The sequence below is a fragment of the Equus asinus genome, chromosome 30 (genome assembly GCF_041296235.1).
Source record: "Equus asinus isolate D_3611 breed Donkey chromosome 30, EquAss-T2T_v2, whole genome shotgun sequence".
In the NCBI taxonomy this organism is placed as follows: Eukaryota; Metazoa; Chordata; class Mammalia; order Perissodactyla; family Equidae; genus Equus; species Equus asinus.
The window spans coordinates 15,964,518-15,979,246 of NC_091819.1; the positions used below are offsets into that span (position 1 = coordinate 15,964,518).

Genomic DNA, 14,729 nt, shown 5'->3' on the forward strand with positions numbered 1-14,729 from the left:
CTGGCCATTGGGTGCTGGTGACCACTGTGCATTGCAGGAGTCACATGCTGGAGAAGCCACCTGTGCTACAAGGGTCTGAGGCTGGAGAAGCCATGGCAACAGTCTGCAGAGAGAAGCACACTGGAACCAGGAAGAAGCCTCCCTCTTCTTACCATGTCACTCTACTGCCCTCTACTGACAAAGCGAAATATCTCACCAGTAAGCAAAAGAAAAGTATCAAAGGGACCCAACTGCCTTTTCACAGAGCAGCCAAAAAGGGTGAATGTGGAGCTGAGAGGCAATAAAATTCTATCACAGGTATGTTAATACAAATTCTGATACAAGTATATAGGTGACTTTGGTTATTTCCATTATACAATGGACATTCTATTTGTATCCTGTCAATTATTTTAGTCCAATCTAAAGAGATTTTTTTTTTCTAATTTATGGATTCTAGTGCCTGCCAGAAATTTCTGTTGTCTACTCTCAGAACACACTTGTTAAATGCTAAAATGCAACAATCTGAGTAGACAGTGTAGCTCGGTGGTTGAAGAGACCATGGGGCAGACTACTTAGGTTTGAATGGGATTCTGCCACTTACTGACTGTATGACCTTAAGCAACTATTAAATCTTTTCTGTGCCTCAGTTTCCTCATTTATATAATGGGAACAATAGTACCAACTCATTGGCTTATTGTGAAGAGTAAATAAATTAATACAGGAATCTCCTACTTAATAGTAGTAAACTCTTTCTGAAAATCAGGTTTCTGCAGGAAAAAAACGGAGTCTATTTTACGTTATTTTAAAAAAAGAAAAATTTGAATGCGTAACAAATCAACTAACCCTATCTTCCAAGCAATTTCTTGAATTGTAACTAAACATAGTAAATCCCCATATATTCATAAACCATCATATTATATGTAAATATAAACACATACATACACACATATATGTAAATTATGTGTAAATCATATTAAGATGTAAAATGCTCAAAACATCACTCCTGCTTACCAAATAATATGAAGAATTTGTCCCTCCTTTGCCAGACACCTTCCTTTCCATTGCAATCATCTTTCTCTCTCACCTTTGCTTCCTTCTCTACAAATTTCTTCAATGCTTTCCCAACTTTGTTGTCAACTCATTGTATAACCCTAGGCAAAGACAAGGGCTAAATATAAAAGTCAGCAGGAAGTAGTTCCAGACCAACAGCAGTGGCAGTGAAAGGCTTACACTGAACAGGATGGTGAGAACTTCCAGGCACCAGGAATATCCTATGGGGCACCTTAAGATGCACCTCTCTTGTTGACAAGAATTGCACTTTTCAAAAGGTTTATGCTGGAATTTGATCCTTTACCAATTGTATTTGGAATGTAACTTTTATTTTCTTTTCTTGGTGAGGAAGACTGGCCCTGAGCTACCATCTGTGCCAATCTTCCTCTATTTTGAATGTGGGACACCTGCCACAGCATGGCTTGATGAGCGGTGTGTAGGTCTATGCCAGGATCTGAACCTGTGAGCCCAGGGCCACTGAAGAGGACCATGGGAACTTAACCACTAGCCACTGGGTCAGCCCAGAATGTAACTTTTCCTGCACACTTTTATTTTAAAATGTATTGAGTTTGGGGGATGTAAATATAATTTTTTCCCTATATGAACATCAACTAGAATACATCCAACTGAAAGGTTTGAACTGCTTTAGAAATTGTGGGTATTAAAAACCAGGAAGCGCTCATTCAAGAAAACGCTAAGCTTAAGGAAAGCCGTTAGAATACTCCCTGCCTATAGAACATGATGTAAGGGGTTCGTTACATTAACTGTCTGACTCGTCAACCTTGTGAATAGTTGTATTCTGTCCTTCATTCATTCATGCCTTCCAAAAGTACTTTTTGATCTCCCACTACAGGCCAGCCCTGTTGCTAGCCTTGGAGGTAGAATGGTGAACGAAGCTTGCTCCCTACTGTCAAGTTGGCGGGTGGGGTTGGTGGGGAGGTTCGCGGTGGGGGTGGAAACAGAAGCAGATTGAGGTAGCTGCTTCAAGGGAACGCAGTGCCGCGAAAGCAGGTGGCAGAGGCTGACCTCGGGGAGAAGCTGGCCCCGAGAGGGAGGCAGGAGGCTGTCGCCGAGAGCAAAGGTTTTGCACCCTCGCTCTGCACCGCGCGGGTGGGAGGGAGAAGGTGGGGCTGGATCCTGGGACCAAGAGGAAGAAGGCGAGATGCTATCCAGTTTGCAATTAGAAGCCACTCAAAGAGTTAGTCAGAGGGAGATTATCTGATAAAGTTTTAAGAAAGATCTGGCGTGTTGGATTGTGAGTCTTTGCTGGTGGTGATTGGGGGGAGAGGGGATGATATTCTCATACTCTAATTATCGACCCCGAATGCATTTTCCTCGCTTCCGATGTCCTAGAGTATTCGGTGGGCACTGAAGGGACATTTCTGGAACATCCTAAACCAACATTAAATAAGGCAGCAGATAAGGGGAGCGGCCGCGGGGAGGAGATGAAAGTGGACCGGACAGGGTTGGGACCAGAGTGGGGCGGCGGACCAGGACAACGGCGAGCTGGCAGAGGAGTCGCCTGAGAACGTACACTCACTGGTGTTTTTGACTGGTGAGGATTTCACTAAAGTCACCGGCCGTCTGGACCTCTCTCCAATCCACATTCTGAGGCTCCAGCCACGGAACTCCGGGATAGAAGGCCCCGCCCCGGACCCTTGCGTTCCCGGAACTCGAGGCCGAAGGTCCTTTCGTTACCGCCGGACGCAACTCACCGCGACACTTCCGGCGAGGAAACATGGCGGCGGCCGTTCAGGACTCACGTGTGAGTGCGGGGAAAAAGCTGAAGAATTCCCTGAAGAAGAAGAAGAGGATGAAAATGGTAGCCAAGGCTGTAGCCTCGGAGCTGGAAGATGAGGACAAAGGTGCTGCCGACAGTGGAGGTAACGTCCCAGGGCTGAGCTTTGGCTGCTCGAAGGAGAGGCCGGGCCGAGTTTGCGGGAAGCAGGGGATGCGGGTTGGTTGGCTGTCGGCCGCCCGAGTTGTATCTCCGCGGGCCGTCGAAGGGGTGGCTTTGGTCCCATGGGAAGGCTTGAGGAAGCGGTGTTCCGGGAAAGGATGCTGTCAGCTGTTTAAGCTTGCACCTTCTTTTACTAGACGTTTTCAGCATCACTGTTATGAATTAAAACGGATGAAACTGCTGCTGCTTGCAGCAACAAGAAGCAGCCTGCAGTAGCAAAGGGCAAAAGGAAGGGGGGTATTTGGAATGACAAGACTGGCATAGGCCAAAAGAGGTCAGAGGAAGACGGATGGTATACTTGACTTTTCTTGTGCAGAACGCGCGTCCACATGCTGGGAGTTACAGACCAGATAGTAATACAAGAAGAGTAGGTGGTTAAAGTAGAATAAATAAAAGTAGCAGTTGATAACTCTCTCTCTGTCTCAGAGAGACCTGCTATTGAAAGGAAGGAAGGATATAGTTTGAGGCCTTGAACCATGAGGTGTCCGTGCCGCTCCTCTTTAGCATCATTCTTGGCTTTAGCTTCTTAGGTTTCCGGGAGTTGCACACGACCCCCAATCTTCTACTGCCCAGTTGTTGCTCCTTTGTACTAGCGAGAGTTTTCTAACAGCCAGAGCTCTTCTTTTATGATGTATTTCAGATCATGTCAGTTGTTTGCTCAAGATGATCCAGTGGCTTCCCATCTCAGAATAACATTCCAAATCCTTAGCCTGTGTCATCTAGGTCAGATCATTTTCTCTCATCATCTCCCACTATGCCCTTCACTAACTACTAACAGTAATCAAGCCACCTTGATATTCTTCTGGTTTATTTAACACATCAAATATGCTCCCACACCAGGGTTCCTGCGCTTGTTGGCTTCACTGCCTAGAATACTTTTCAAATGCTTGCATGGCTCTCTTTCCCTCCCTTTCTTCAATCTCTGGCACAATGCCTTATCGGTGAGACTTGTCCCTGACCACCCTATCTAATGTGCCACCACTTCTTTTCTCCTTGCCTTCCTGCCTTCACTTTTTGGCTTGTTACCCTCCTTTATTTTTCTCAGCATATCCCAAACCGTCTGACATATTATATATTTGCTGCGTGTCTCTCAAGCTGAAATGTAAGTTCTGTAAGAGAAGAGACTGCTGTATCAACAGCGCCTGTTACATAGTGGATTCTTCAGAGATAGTGAGTGAGTGAATAAACCTGAACTTCTGGGACCAAGAAGAGGAAACTGTCATATGCTATTGCAGTCCCTAGGTAATGAGCCCTCATCCCCTGGCAAAGGAGTTAAGGAAAACAAACTTTATTGAGCAGTAATTAGAACCTCTGCTTAGTTCATGTGGGGTTGTCAGAGAAAGAAACACTATTACATTTGGAGCAAAATATCGGGACTGCTCTCACATTTAGGTGAAAATTAGATTTCTCTATTCAAGTACTGGATAATTCCAAGTTAGAACTGTTCTGGCTTCTCAATGCCTTGTTGTAAACACTGATTAGGTTCTAAGATTCTCTTGCTATTACAGTTTGCTTACATTATGGTTTAAGAAGGATTTTGGCTAACATGGAAACCTAACTATCCAAGTCAGTTGAAGGCACAATTGCTGTTTTCTGTTATCTTTTGGTCACCCTCTAGGTGTTGAGGATACAAAGGATGAATAATTTCCTGCTCTAGAATTACAGTCTTATGGGAGATAGGTATTAAACACAGGACTGTAATACAATGTATTGAGAATTATTAAGGGGCAATTATAAAGATAGTTATCACTATGGTGGTCCAATTAAAAATGATAAGGATGGAGACAGAGAAATCCATATCCTATAGAACCCAGCCTAGGCATTGCTTCCTTGTATCTTATATGTATTACTCATAGCATACTATGTTATTATTTTATTTTAACCTCTCTCCTTATAGATATAAGTTCCCTAAATGCTAGAACTATGTCTTGTCTTTATTTTCATAGAGGCTTCCTTGTGCATTTTGGTATTAAGTAACTTTTCTTGTTGAATAAATGAGTAAGGTGGTGTTTCATCTAGGCCTTAGAAGGATGAATCGTTTTCTAAGCCTAGAGGTGGAAGGTGGAGAAGACAGTTTTCTCAGACATAAGGAAAAGGACATACAGTGGCACACAGTCTCTTAAAATGCACGGGCTAGTCAGGACAAAATTAATTGTCTGTTATGGCTCTAGCTATTCAGAGAAGTTACTAGGTGTGAAACCGGGAACAGAGGGTAAAGCCAGATTGTAAAGGACCTTGTATGCCATATGAAGGAGATTGGACTCTCTATTTGTAGGCAGTAGGGAGCTGTTGAGAACTTTTGAATAAGAGAGTGACACATGTTTGTAAATATCACTGCTAGCTGTATGGTGACTGCCATAGAATGCCAGAGCAGTTAGTAGGCAACTGTGAAATTCTGTTAGGGCTTGCTCTAGGATAGGACAGTGAAGACAGAGGGAAGGACCCCCCTTGAAAAGTTTTTCAGAAGAAAAGCATTCAATTTTCCAAAAAACCAACTTCCAAATAAATATGTAGCACCATAAATTTTGGGCATACTATGCTGTTAGAAGAATTAGATGATAATAATAATGGCTATATTTTTCGAGCTTTACTAGGTACTGTCCTAAGCTCCTTAAACATACCACTTCAATTAATTCTGACAATAACCCTATGAGATGGATACTATTGTTATCCTCATTTTGCTTGTAAGAACCTGAGGCACAGAGAGGTTATAACTTGCTCACTCCAATAAGTTGATAAACAAGTTGATAAATGACACAACCATTATTGAAATTTGGCTCTAAAGTCTGTAGTCTTCACCACTGCTCTGATTTTGTTGAGGAACCAGGAGGACATAGGTGATCAAAAAAAGCTCTCCAAAAAGTAAAAGGGCAGGGCCTTAGAATCTGAAGAAAGGATTGGGAATGAGGAAACCTTGGCATTGAAACAAATTTTACTTCCATTCTAGAAGGTTCCATTACTAAGGTAAATTTTTGTGATCAGATTTTCATAGCACTCCTGCTGTTTATAGCTGGAGTCTTCCTTCCTTCCTTCCTCTCTTCTCCCACCCTTCCTTCCTTCTTTTCTCCTAAAATCCACGTATTATCTCTGGAAAGAAATTCCCACTTCTGCTCAGTTGTATAAGAGGCACCTGTGTTTGCACTGCCTTTCAGAGTGACTTTGGGCTGGTCTTTTACTAATACCTGCGTCAGTTTCATCATGTATGAAATGGAGGTTATAATAATGTCTACCTCAGGATTGTTGTGATGATGAAATGAGTCACGTACGTAAAGCATGTCATGTTTGGCACACGGTCCCTGCTCATAAATATTAGTGTTAATGATCATGACATCTTTTCTCATCTAACAAAATGGCTAGTCCCATCTCTTTGCTGCCAAATAAACCTTCCAGCCTTTGATAAGAGTGATGTTTGTAAACTGGATCGTTTTCCAGAAAAGAGGGTAGAATTTCCTTTGGTAACTCTGCAAGGTAGCCGATGGCCTTTCTATTTTACAGATGAAGAAATGGAGGCTTGGCGATAGTTGCCGTTACACCATGAGGCCTCCCAGTGGAAAACTGATAAATCCATAGATACAGGATGTTGTCTCTTATTCTGCCCGGCTTACTCCATAATCTAGCTATTTAATCATGTATTTGTGATAAAATTCAGGATGAATAGTAATGATTTTGACAGCTATTGATTGTCTGTGCTTAGTTGTTCCATAGACACATTAACATTTGCAAAACTGAATTCGTAATTTCATTTCCCAAATATGGAACCTACAGATAACAGGGATGGATTGTGTCATTATGAACTAGTTACGGTTTGCATACCCACCCTCCAGGATCTGACAGCTGCTTGCTCCTCAGTGCTCACATCTTGTCATCCCTCAGCTTGCTAGTGTCGTAGCCTTCTTGCACGTCTCACCTGAACACAGTGCATGCTCTCTGCTCCCAGCTGGGCTTGTGCTCCTCTACAGCACACTCCTTTTATCTTCACTCTCTCTTAACCAGCTTTTCTGTATTCTTTAGATCTCAACTTACTTGTCCCCATCCACTTTGTCTGTTGGGATTTACACTGTATCTCTGCTATAGAGATAAATAATAAACAGTGTTTTATTTAATAAATTCAGTAATGTAGGTTTTTGGTTATAAGATGGCATATTCTCCTTTGGTTTAACTCAGGATTTGCTGCTTAATAAAAGAAATTGCTGTTTTCCTCTCATGAAGTCAGATATTTCTGGGAAGGTGACCCAAGGAAACAGCTTTTCTAGTTCATATTATTTGTGTGCATGTGGCCTTGGCAGAACTATTAAGCTATCAAAAGTGTTCAGATGCTGTATACTGAGAAACTGTAAAGGCAGAAGATTGAATTTGGCTTCAGACACATGAGGAATCAGTGTGCAAATTATAGGCTTATTATTAAAGTGTACCAGTTCATTTTATCAGGGAACTGAATCAGAGACTTATCTTTGAACTTTAATTGGATCATAAAAATTGATAGGGATGTGCCTTATCGTACTAATATTTGAAAGCAACTTGCTTTAGCAAGATGCTACTTAAATTTCATAGAAAATACACAGATATAACCCAAGTGTTGTTTGAACTTTATTTTTCATCTTCTGGCTTTAATTTCTTTCAAAACATTGTGTAAGAAAGATTGAAAATTATGCTTTTATGAGTGTAAAACTTTTAAGTATCCTTTGTCAGACTTTGCAGAAGTGTCCTCATTCTGTGAGGAGAGCCCTTGTAAGTTTTGGTGACAGCCGTATCAGAATTTAGCATACAGCCTGATGCATGGTGTGCTATTCAGTATCCATTTATTTATTGAATAAATTGCAAACATCTCTTAACGTGATTTTTACACTCTTCTCATGTACCAGATATCGTTGAGGGTAAAATTAACAGGACTTGTACATAATGTGAACTTGAAGGATAGCAAAATGATTCCAACTGCATTTTTGGTAAATTGTAATAGTCTTCAGTAGGATTTGAAATTTGGTCATAGTGAAATGCAAGTGATCACAGATCAGAGATACGTGGAAGGTACAATCCTTCAGTCAGCATTTTAAGTGATAGAGAAGTATCACGCATTATAATGGGGAGGATGACGCCCCTACCTGAGTTTGCCTTGAACTGCTCAGATTTATCGAATCGATACCTTGTTGAAGACTTAGACACAATGTATACTTGGCTCTTAAGTTTGCAGTCTTAAAAAACCCACAGGCAATTGCAGCCTCTCTAGTCAGTAAATCAACTCAGGTGGAAAAATAAAACCAGTGGTTGATGGTGTCAAGTATGATAAAGAGGAGCGTGATAACCTCTACCTTGGAGTTATCATTGAACTACTCAGATTTGCTGAATTGATGCGTTGTTGGAGGATTAGGCACAATGCTAACTGGGTTCTTAAGTTTGTGGTCTTAAAAAAAAAAAGCTTCTGTAGTCAGTAAATCAACTTAAGTGAAAAAAGCCTTGGTGATTCTCCAGTGCCCTGATGTGATTGACCCCTCCTTCCCAGAATGTGCCTATATGCCTATAAACTAGTCGGGAGGAATGGTAATGTCATGTTTTCTCAGTTGTTCCGGTCACATGTATGAAAAATAGCCATATACTTCGAACACAAGACTTGATAACAATCCAGTTTAGAAGGTCCTAGGAGCTATCTGCTCATTTTTGATAAACTACAAAGCCATATTTAAGATATAATAACCTAGCAGATAAATGTGCTTTTCATCAAACTGTAGCTTATAGCCTCGTTCATCTTTTAAGTTACTTAAAATAGCAAAGGAACATGCCTAAGAAATGAAGTATATCATAGTTATACTTGAGTGGTTTAGCAATTTATAGGACAGACTCAGGAAACAGACTTCTTCCAGGCGTTATCTGCTTTGGCTTGCCCAGATAGCTCATGTAATCACATCTGACAGTTTGTCCCATGGTAGCACTTTCATTTTACGTTTGGTTATTTTTATGGAAACCTAGGATGGCTGCATTTTTTCCTAAGGTAAATGCCTTTTAAAAAGTCTTAAAGCATCAATTTTGAATATTCTATGTTTAGTAATAATTGGCAGGAAAGATCATGTGGCGTGAGCAGAACAGATGATTTACAACTGGAATGGGGAGCAGTGGTTGCATAGAGCTCTGAATAACTAGGCAGAATGAGGATGGGGGTGAGGAATGGCTGTTCTGGTTAATGGAGGTTAGATAGAATTCCTTTTTAATTCAAGCTTTATTAAACTAGTGAATGAATATTTTCTGTGTTAGTTCAGTACATGTTAGGTGAGTTGAATCTTTGATTCAAAGCTTTGTTGTGCCTTATAAGTCAATCATCTCTACCTCCTATGCCATTAACTTTGTGACTGGGGGCATGTTTTTGCCTTCTCTAAGCTTCAGAATCATCTCCTGTGAATAAAAAGCTGCTCACAGAGTATTGTGAGGATTAAATGATAGTGCATAAAAAGTGTTTAAAATAGTGCCTAGCTCTGCATACCTGTTAGCTAGTTAGTATTGTCATTATTTTAGAGTACTTTGAAAAGTTGTAGGACAGAGACATTGACCACTTCTGAAATAGAGTCAGAGGTCACTTGCTTGTGATGAATGGGTCATAGATTAGAACTAACACCATCGGTAGAATTATAGTGGAAGTAAAATTCATTTTGCCCCTCTTTTTGGCATCCTTTTTTAAGCTTTTGGGATTCCCTCCTGCTCTGTCTTCCAGGTTCTCGGTATTGTTGTCTGTCCTCTGGTTAGTGACTGTCATTTATTTCCTGCCTACTATGTACCAGGTCTGTGGCTAAGTGCTTTTCATGTGTTATCTCATTTAATTGTCATAACAACCCAGTGAGGTAGGTACTATTTTTATCCCCATTTTACTAAAAACAAACTGAGACACAGAGGGGTTAGGTAAGTTGCCCAAGATCACCTGTTAGAAAGTAGTGGAATCAGGACATAAGGCCAAGTCTGTCTGATTGTATAATCTGGGCTCTTAACCTCTGTGCTGTAAGCGGCTGGTCGTCTAAAGCTTCCCATTCTACACGTTGCATGTCTTGCAGATTCCAGCCACCAGAGGTGTTTCTTCCTTCTTCCTTTCCCTTCCTCCACAACCACGTTCAAATTCTCATTGTGTGTGTCTGCATGTGTGTGCACACGTATGTGTGTGTGTGTGTATGTGTGTGTGGTGTGTAATCGACGCTTAAATGTTTACTATGGGCTAGACACTCTTTTAAGAACGTTTTAGGTGCAGGCCCGGTGGTGCAGTGGTTAAGTGCGCACGTTTGGCTTCTCGGCAGCCCGGGGTTCGCTGATTCGGATCCCGGGTGCGGACATGGCACCCCTTGGCAGAAGCGATGCTGTGGTAGGCGTCCCACATATAAAGTAGAGGAAGATGGGCACGGATGTTAGCTCAGGGCCAGTCTTCCTCAGCAAAAAGCGGAGGATTGGCAGTAGTTAGCTCAGGGCAAATCTTCCTCAAAAAAAAAAAGAACTTTTTATATATTATCTCATTTAATTATCACAAAACCCTAATGAAGTAGATACTATTTTATTGCCATTTTTATAGATGAGGAACCTAATAGAACTTGGAAACCTTCAGAAAAGTCACAAAGATGTGTGTCTGGAGTTGAGGTTGAATCCAGGCAGTCTGACTTTGTGTCCTTCCTCTTAACCGCTACTAGCTGCTCTCAGTCAAGTTTTATGAGGAGTTCTCTTTGATTTAGAGTAAATACTAAAAGGATGAAGTCAGTTAAAGGTTAACCAATAGCCTTAATGCTCCAGATGGTGTTTGTATTTTAAAAGAACAGCCTTCTTCATCCAGTGGAGAGATGTTTAGAAGTGAGGACATAAGGTGACTGCTACGAGAGAGAAACACGAGCAGTTTGCTCTTACCAGAAGCACCCGCCCACAGTGCAGAACTTTTAAGCTGCTTAGCTTTAATTTCGGTGTTAATTTGGGGGTTAATGTATAGTTTGTTTCTTGGATCATAAACGAGCCCAGCTTTTTCATACTCAGTTTTACTTACCGTCCAGTCCTCAAATCTCCGGTTTCAGCCAGTCTGAACTTCTGGTCCTTTGATAGATATCTTACCTTCTTTAACCATGCCGTTGGACGTGCTGGGTTCTTCTGCCTGGAATGCCAATAATAATGATAATTACAGTTAGAATTTTAGTTTTCATACAGAGCATGAACTCAGATGTTAGGTGTTTTTGCTTCTGGATTCTGTGTTCGTGCCCTCACCTCTTTTTGTTCACCTGGTGGGTTGTGGAATCTTACTTCTTTGGCCTCCTTCCTTCTCTTGTCATTCAATCTCTTGCCTTACCCTTTAAGAAACAACTTGAATATCATCTTTGTAAAAGGCACCCCCGTAACAGTCACCCTTTCTTCATTGCTTTTCTTTTAGAAGAACACTTACAAACTTTACAAATTGCAAAACCAAATTTTGCAGTTGGTTAACCGACTTATTTACCCTACTAGACATTTGAGTTCTTCAGGGAAAGAAGCCTAGATGTGGAATTTTCGTTTTCCCTTCCTTCTTCATCATGCATGAGTACTCAATGAATACTGAGGGACTGTGAGACTGTTAGTCTTCTGAAAACTGGATCTCAGTTCCAAAGGCTGAGGAAAACGGCTTCCTTTCCTGCAAGCGCTGACCAGGTGTGGGGTTGGGAACAGATGCCAGGTTTGAAAGGGAGCTGGAAGTCTGGGGAAAAGGCACAGGAGATGAGAAACCCCTGTGTCTCTCTGAGTCCCTCAAAGGTCACATGCTGCCCTGTCCAGTATGGTAGCACCTGGCCACATAGGGCTTTTTAAATTTAAAGTAGTTAAAATTAAATAAAATTAAACATTCAGTTCTTCAATTGTAGTAGCCACATGTGAAGCACTCAGTTGGCTCTTGTGGCTGGCGGTTCCTGGGCAGTTCTGATAGTAGAACGTTTCTACGATAACCTTTAGTTATTACTTCCAATAAGCAGCATTCTTTGTAGCCTTGCCTTAATTTCCAGATTTTTTAAATAGAATGCAAAATTAGAGTTAATATTTAAGATAACACACAGGACTTAAAAGGAATTTTTCAACTTATCTAGTGCCCTTAAACCCCTGGATATATCCACTTAACTTCTGCTGTTAAAGATCAGCTAGTGGAATGTTCAAAAAAATCTCATCCTGGGGCCAGCCCTGTGTCCTAGTGATTAAGTCCAGTGCTCTCTGCTTTGGCAGTGCAGACCTACACCACTCCTCAGTGGCCATGCTCTGGCAGCGACCCACATACAAAATAGAGGAAGATTAGCACAGATGTTAGCTCAAGGCATGTCTTCCTCAGCAAAAATAAAAATGAAAAAAATTTAAAAATCTCATCTTTGTAGGATACAGTAAATTTTTTTTTTTTTAAAGATTTTATTTTTTCCTTTTTTTCCCCAAAGCCCCCCGGTACATAGTTGTATATTTTAGTTGTGGATCCTTCTAGTTGTGGCATGTGGGATGCTGCCTCAGCGTGGCTTGATGAGCAGTGCCATGTCTGCGCCCAGGATTCGAACCAATGAAACACTGGCCGCCTGCAGCGGAGCGCGCGAACTTAACCACTCGGCCACGGGGCCAGCCCCAGGATACAGTAGATTTTTAAGATCTGCTTTCTGATTTGCATGGTGATTATCTTTGGTATCCTAGAAGTAAATCCTGTTTTATGGTATGCTGGGAGACCTCAATACACTGGCATTTTTAATTTATATAAAACAACATCATTTCCATTGGCAGTGAATGCCTGACTAAAAACTTTTGAGCTACAGCTTTATTTTATTAAGAAAATAATAAAAATAAAGACTACAGCTTTAGGGAGTTCTGGAATTGTTGTTTTCGTTGATGGGTGAGTGCAGCTTGTATAAACTTGTTATGAAACTTTTCATGGATTTATTGTGTGTCCATGATATGAATGTTATGGTAGTAAAGCTGGGTAAGAAACACACCAAGGAAAAATAGCCAAGGTTTAGAAAAGGAGAATTGGAGTGGCTTGTACAGTCATAAAGCCTATGGCTGCCTTTACAGTGGAGCTGAAAAATGTGAAAGTTGCTGCAATTTGTGTGTGAATTCATCAGGACAAAACACTAGATGTCAGTGTTGTAGTTTTGACATTTTACCAGGAGCTGTGAAGACTTCAGCTTTTCCTCCCCCAGATATTCTTCATTGCCACGAACTGTTAAGCCATTTTGCCTCTTTACATTTATATAAATGCTTACTTTTCATAGAATTGTGTATTTTGTTATTTAGTACCTGTGCAGTGCTACTGATTCTGAGAAATAAAACATGTAATATTAATATATTTACTTTTCAGCTAACTACATTCTCCAAACTTTGTTTCTCAATGTACTTTCCAGGGAACACTGGTCCTAGGAGAGGCTTCTGGGGGAAAAATTGTGTGACTCTGGAATCTGGTACATAGTAGACACTCAGATTCACTGAATTGATGATAGGTTTTGAATTGAACTGAATGCTATCAGCTTTTGTTGTGCAAAATTTAGATACTTTCTTTAAATATTGTGGGCAATAATATAGTTCTCATATCACCTGTGTTTGTACATTGAAGCCTAGAGGCATATGTCCTTAGAGTTATTAAATTTACTCAGCATACAGGATACAGAGAAGGCTTCAAATTAAATATGTGGCAAATGAATTTCTATTAAAAAAAATTCTTTCTCTTTGTTAAGAAAATACGCAGCACATTAGGGCAGTACAATTGTTAGTGATTTCTTCCTCTTATCAATATTATTTGATACTGTTGACAGACTTTATGTTTTAAGATTGTGCTTTTTAAACACGTAAAGTGTTGGGGTGGGCCCTGTGCCATAGTGGTTAAGTTCGGCATGTTCTACTTTGGCGGCCCGGGTTCGCGGGTTTGGATCCTGGGTGTGGACCTACTCCACTCATCACCCACACCGTGGCGGCAAACCACATATAAAGCAGAGGAAGACTGGTACAGATGTTAGCTCAGAGCTAATCTTCCTCAAGCAAAAAAATGAGAAAGATTGGCAACAGATGTTAGCTCACAGTGACTCTCCCCTAGCAACAACAACAAAATGTAAAATATTATTTTGCTTTTTCTCTTTAACTCTAATTTTCTGTAATGTTCTGTTACTTTTTTGAGGATACTCCATTTTTATTCATATACTTGAGGTTCATTTATGTATATATGTATAAAATGTTTTATATGTTTTTATTTGCTGTTTTCTACTGTTAGAAGTTTCTTTTGAAATATATTAAATATTTAGTTTTACATCCTTTTTATTTCTTGAATTCTCAGCACTTAAAAAATAAAGATAGTATGCAAAAGTAATACCAAAATTGCAGGTATTATAATGACCAGCTACAGGTCAGGTCTTTCCAGCAATTCTCTCTCAATTCGTGCCTTAAAGTCAAGAGATTAGAAAGGATCACTGAGAATCACAACTGACTCTACATTCAGTTCCTTTCACTTTGCTCCTGGCAGTAAGCTGATATTTTTAAAAAAAGGCTGAAAGGCTGAAAGCAAAATATGCACATTTTGTTGAAATAGTTTAAAGATGAAAGAGGGGCTCGGAGTTGAAGAACAGATAGATACTTTTGCAGTAACAACAAGAAACAGTCAGTAGACTTCTCAGAGGTGGAAGCAGAGGTTCTGGTTCCAAGGTGTAGCTTCCAGAGGGGCAATGGCCCGGGAGCAGACTCCCTGGAGTGCAGTGCCTGGGCTGTGGATGGCTTTTCAGCCCTGCAGGTTGGAGTGAAGTTTCTGATCTGGATG

At 40.8% G+C, this 14,729-nt stretch overlaps 1 protein-coding gene across 1 annotated transcript in view; it reads left to right on the forward strand.

Moving 5' to 3' along the window:
• Positions 1–2,446: 2,446 nt before the first annotated feature.
• The window catches only part of RRP15 (ribosomal RNA processing 15 homolog), a 51,741-nt gene continuing 39,458 nt past the window's right edge, over positions 2,447–14,729 (forward strand). The window contains exon 1 of the mRNA XM_014849876.3: positions 2,447–2,912. Within this exon, the coding sequence (XP_014705362.1) occupies positions 2,768–2,912 (145 nt within the window). The 5' untranslated portion in view covers positions 2,447–2,767. The remainder of the gene's footprint in view (positions 2,913–14,729) is intronic.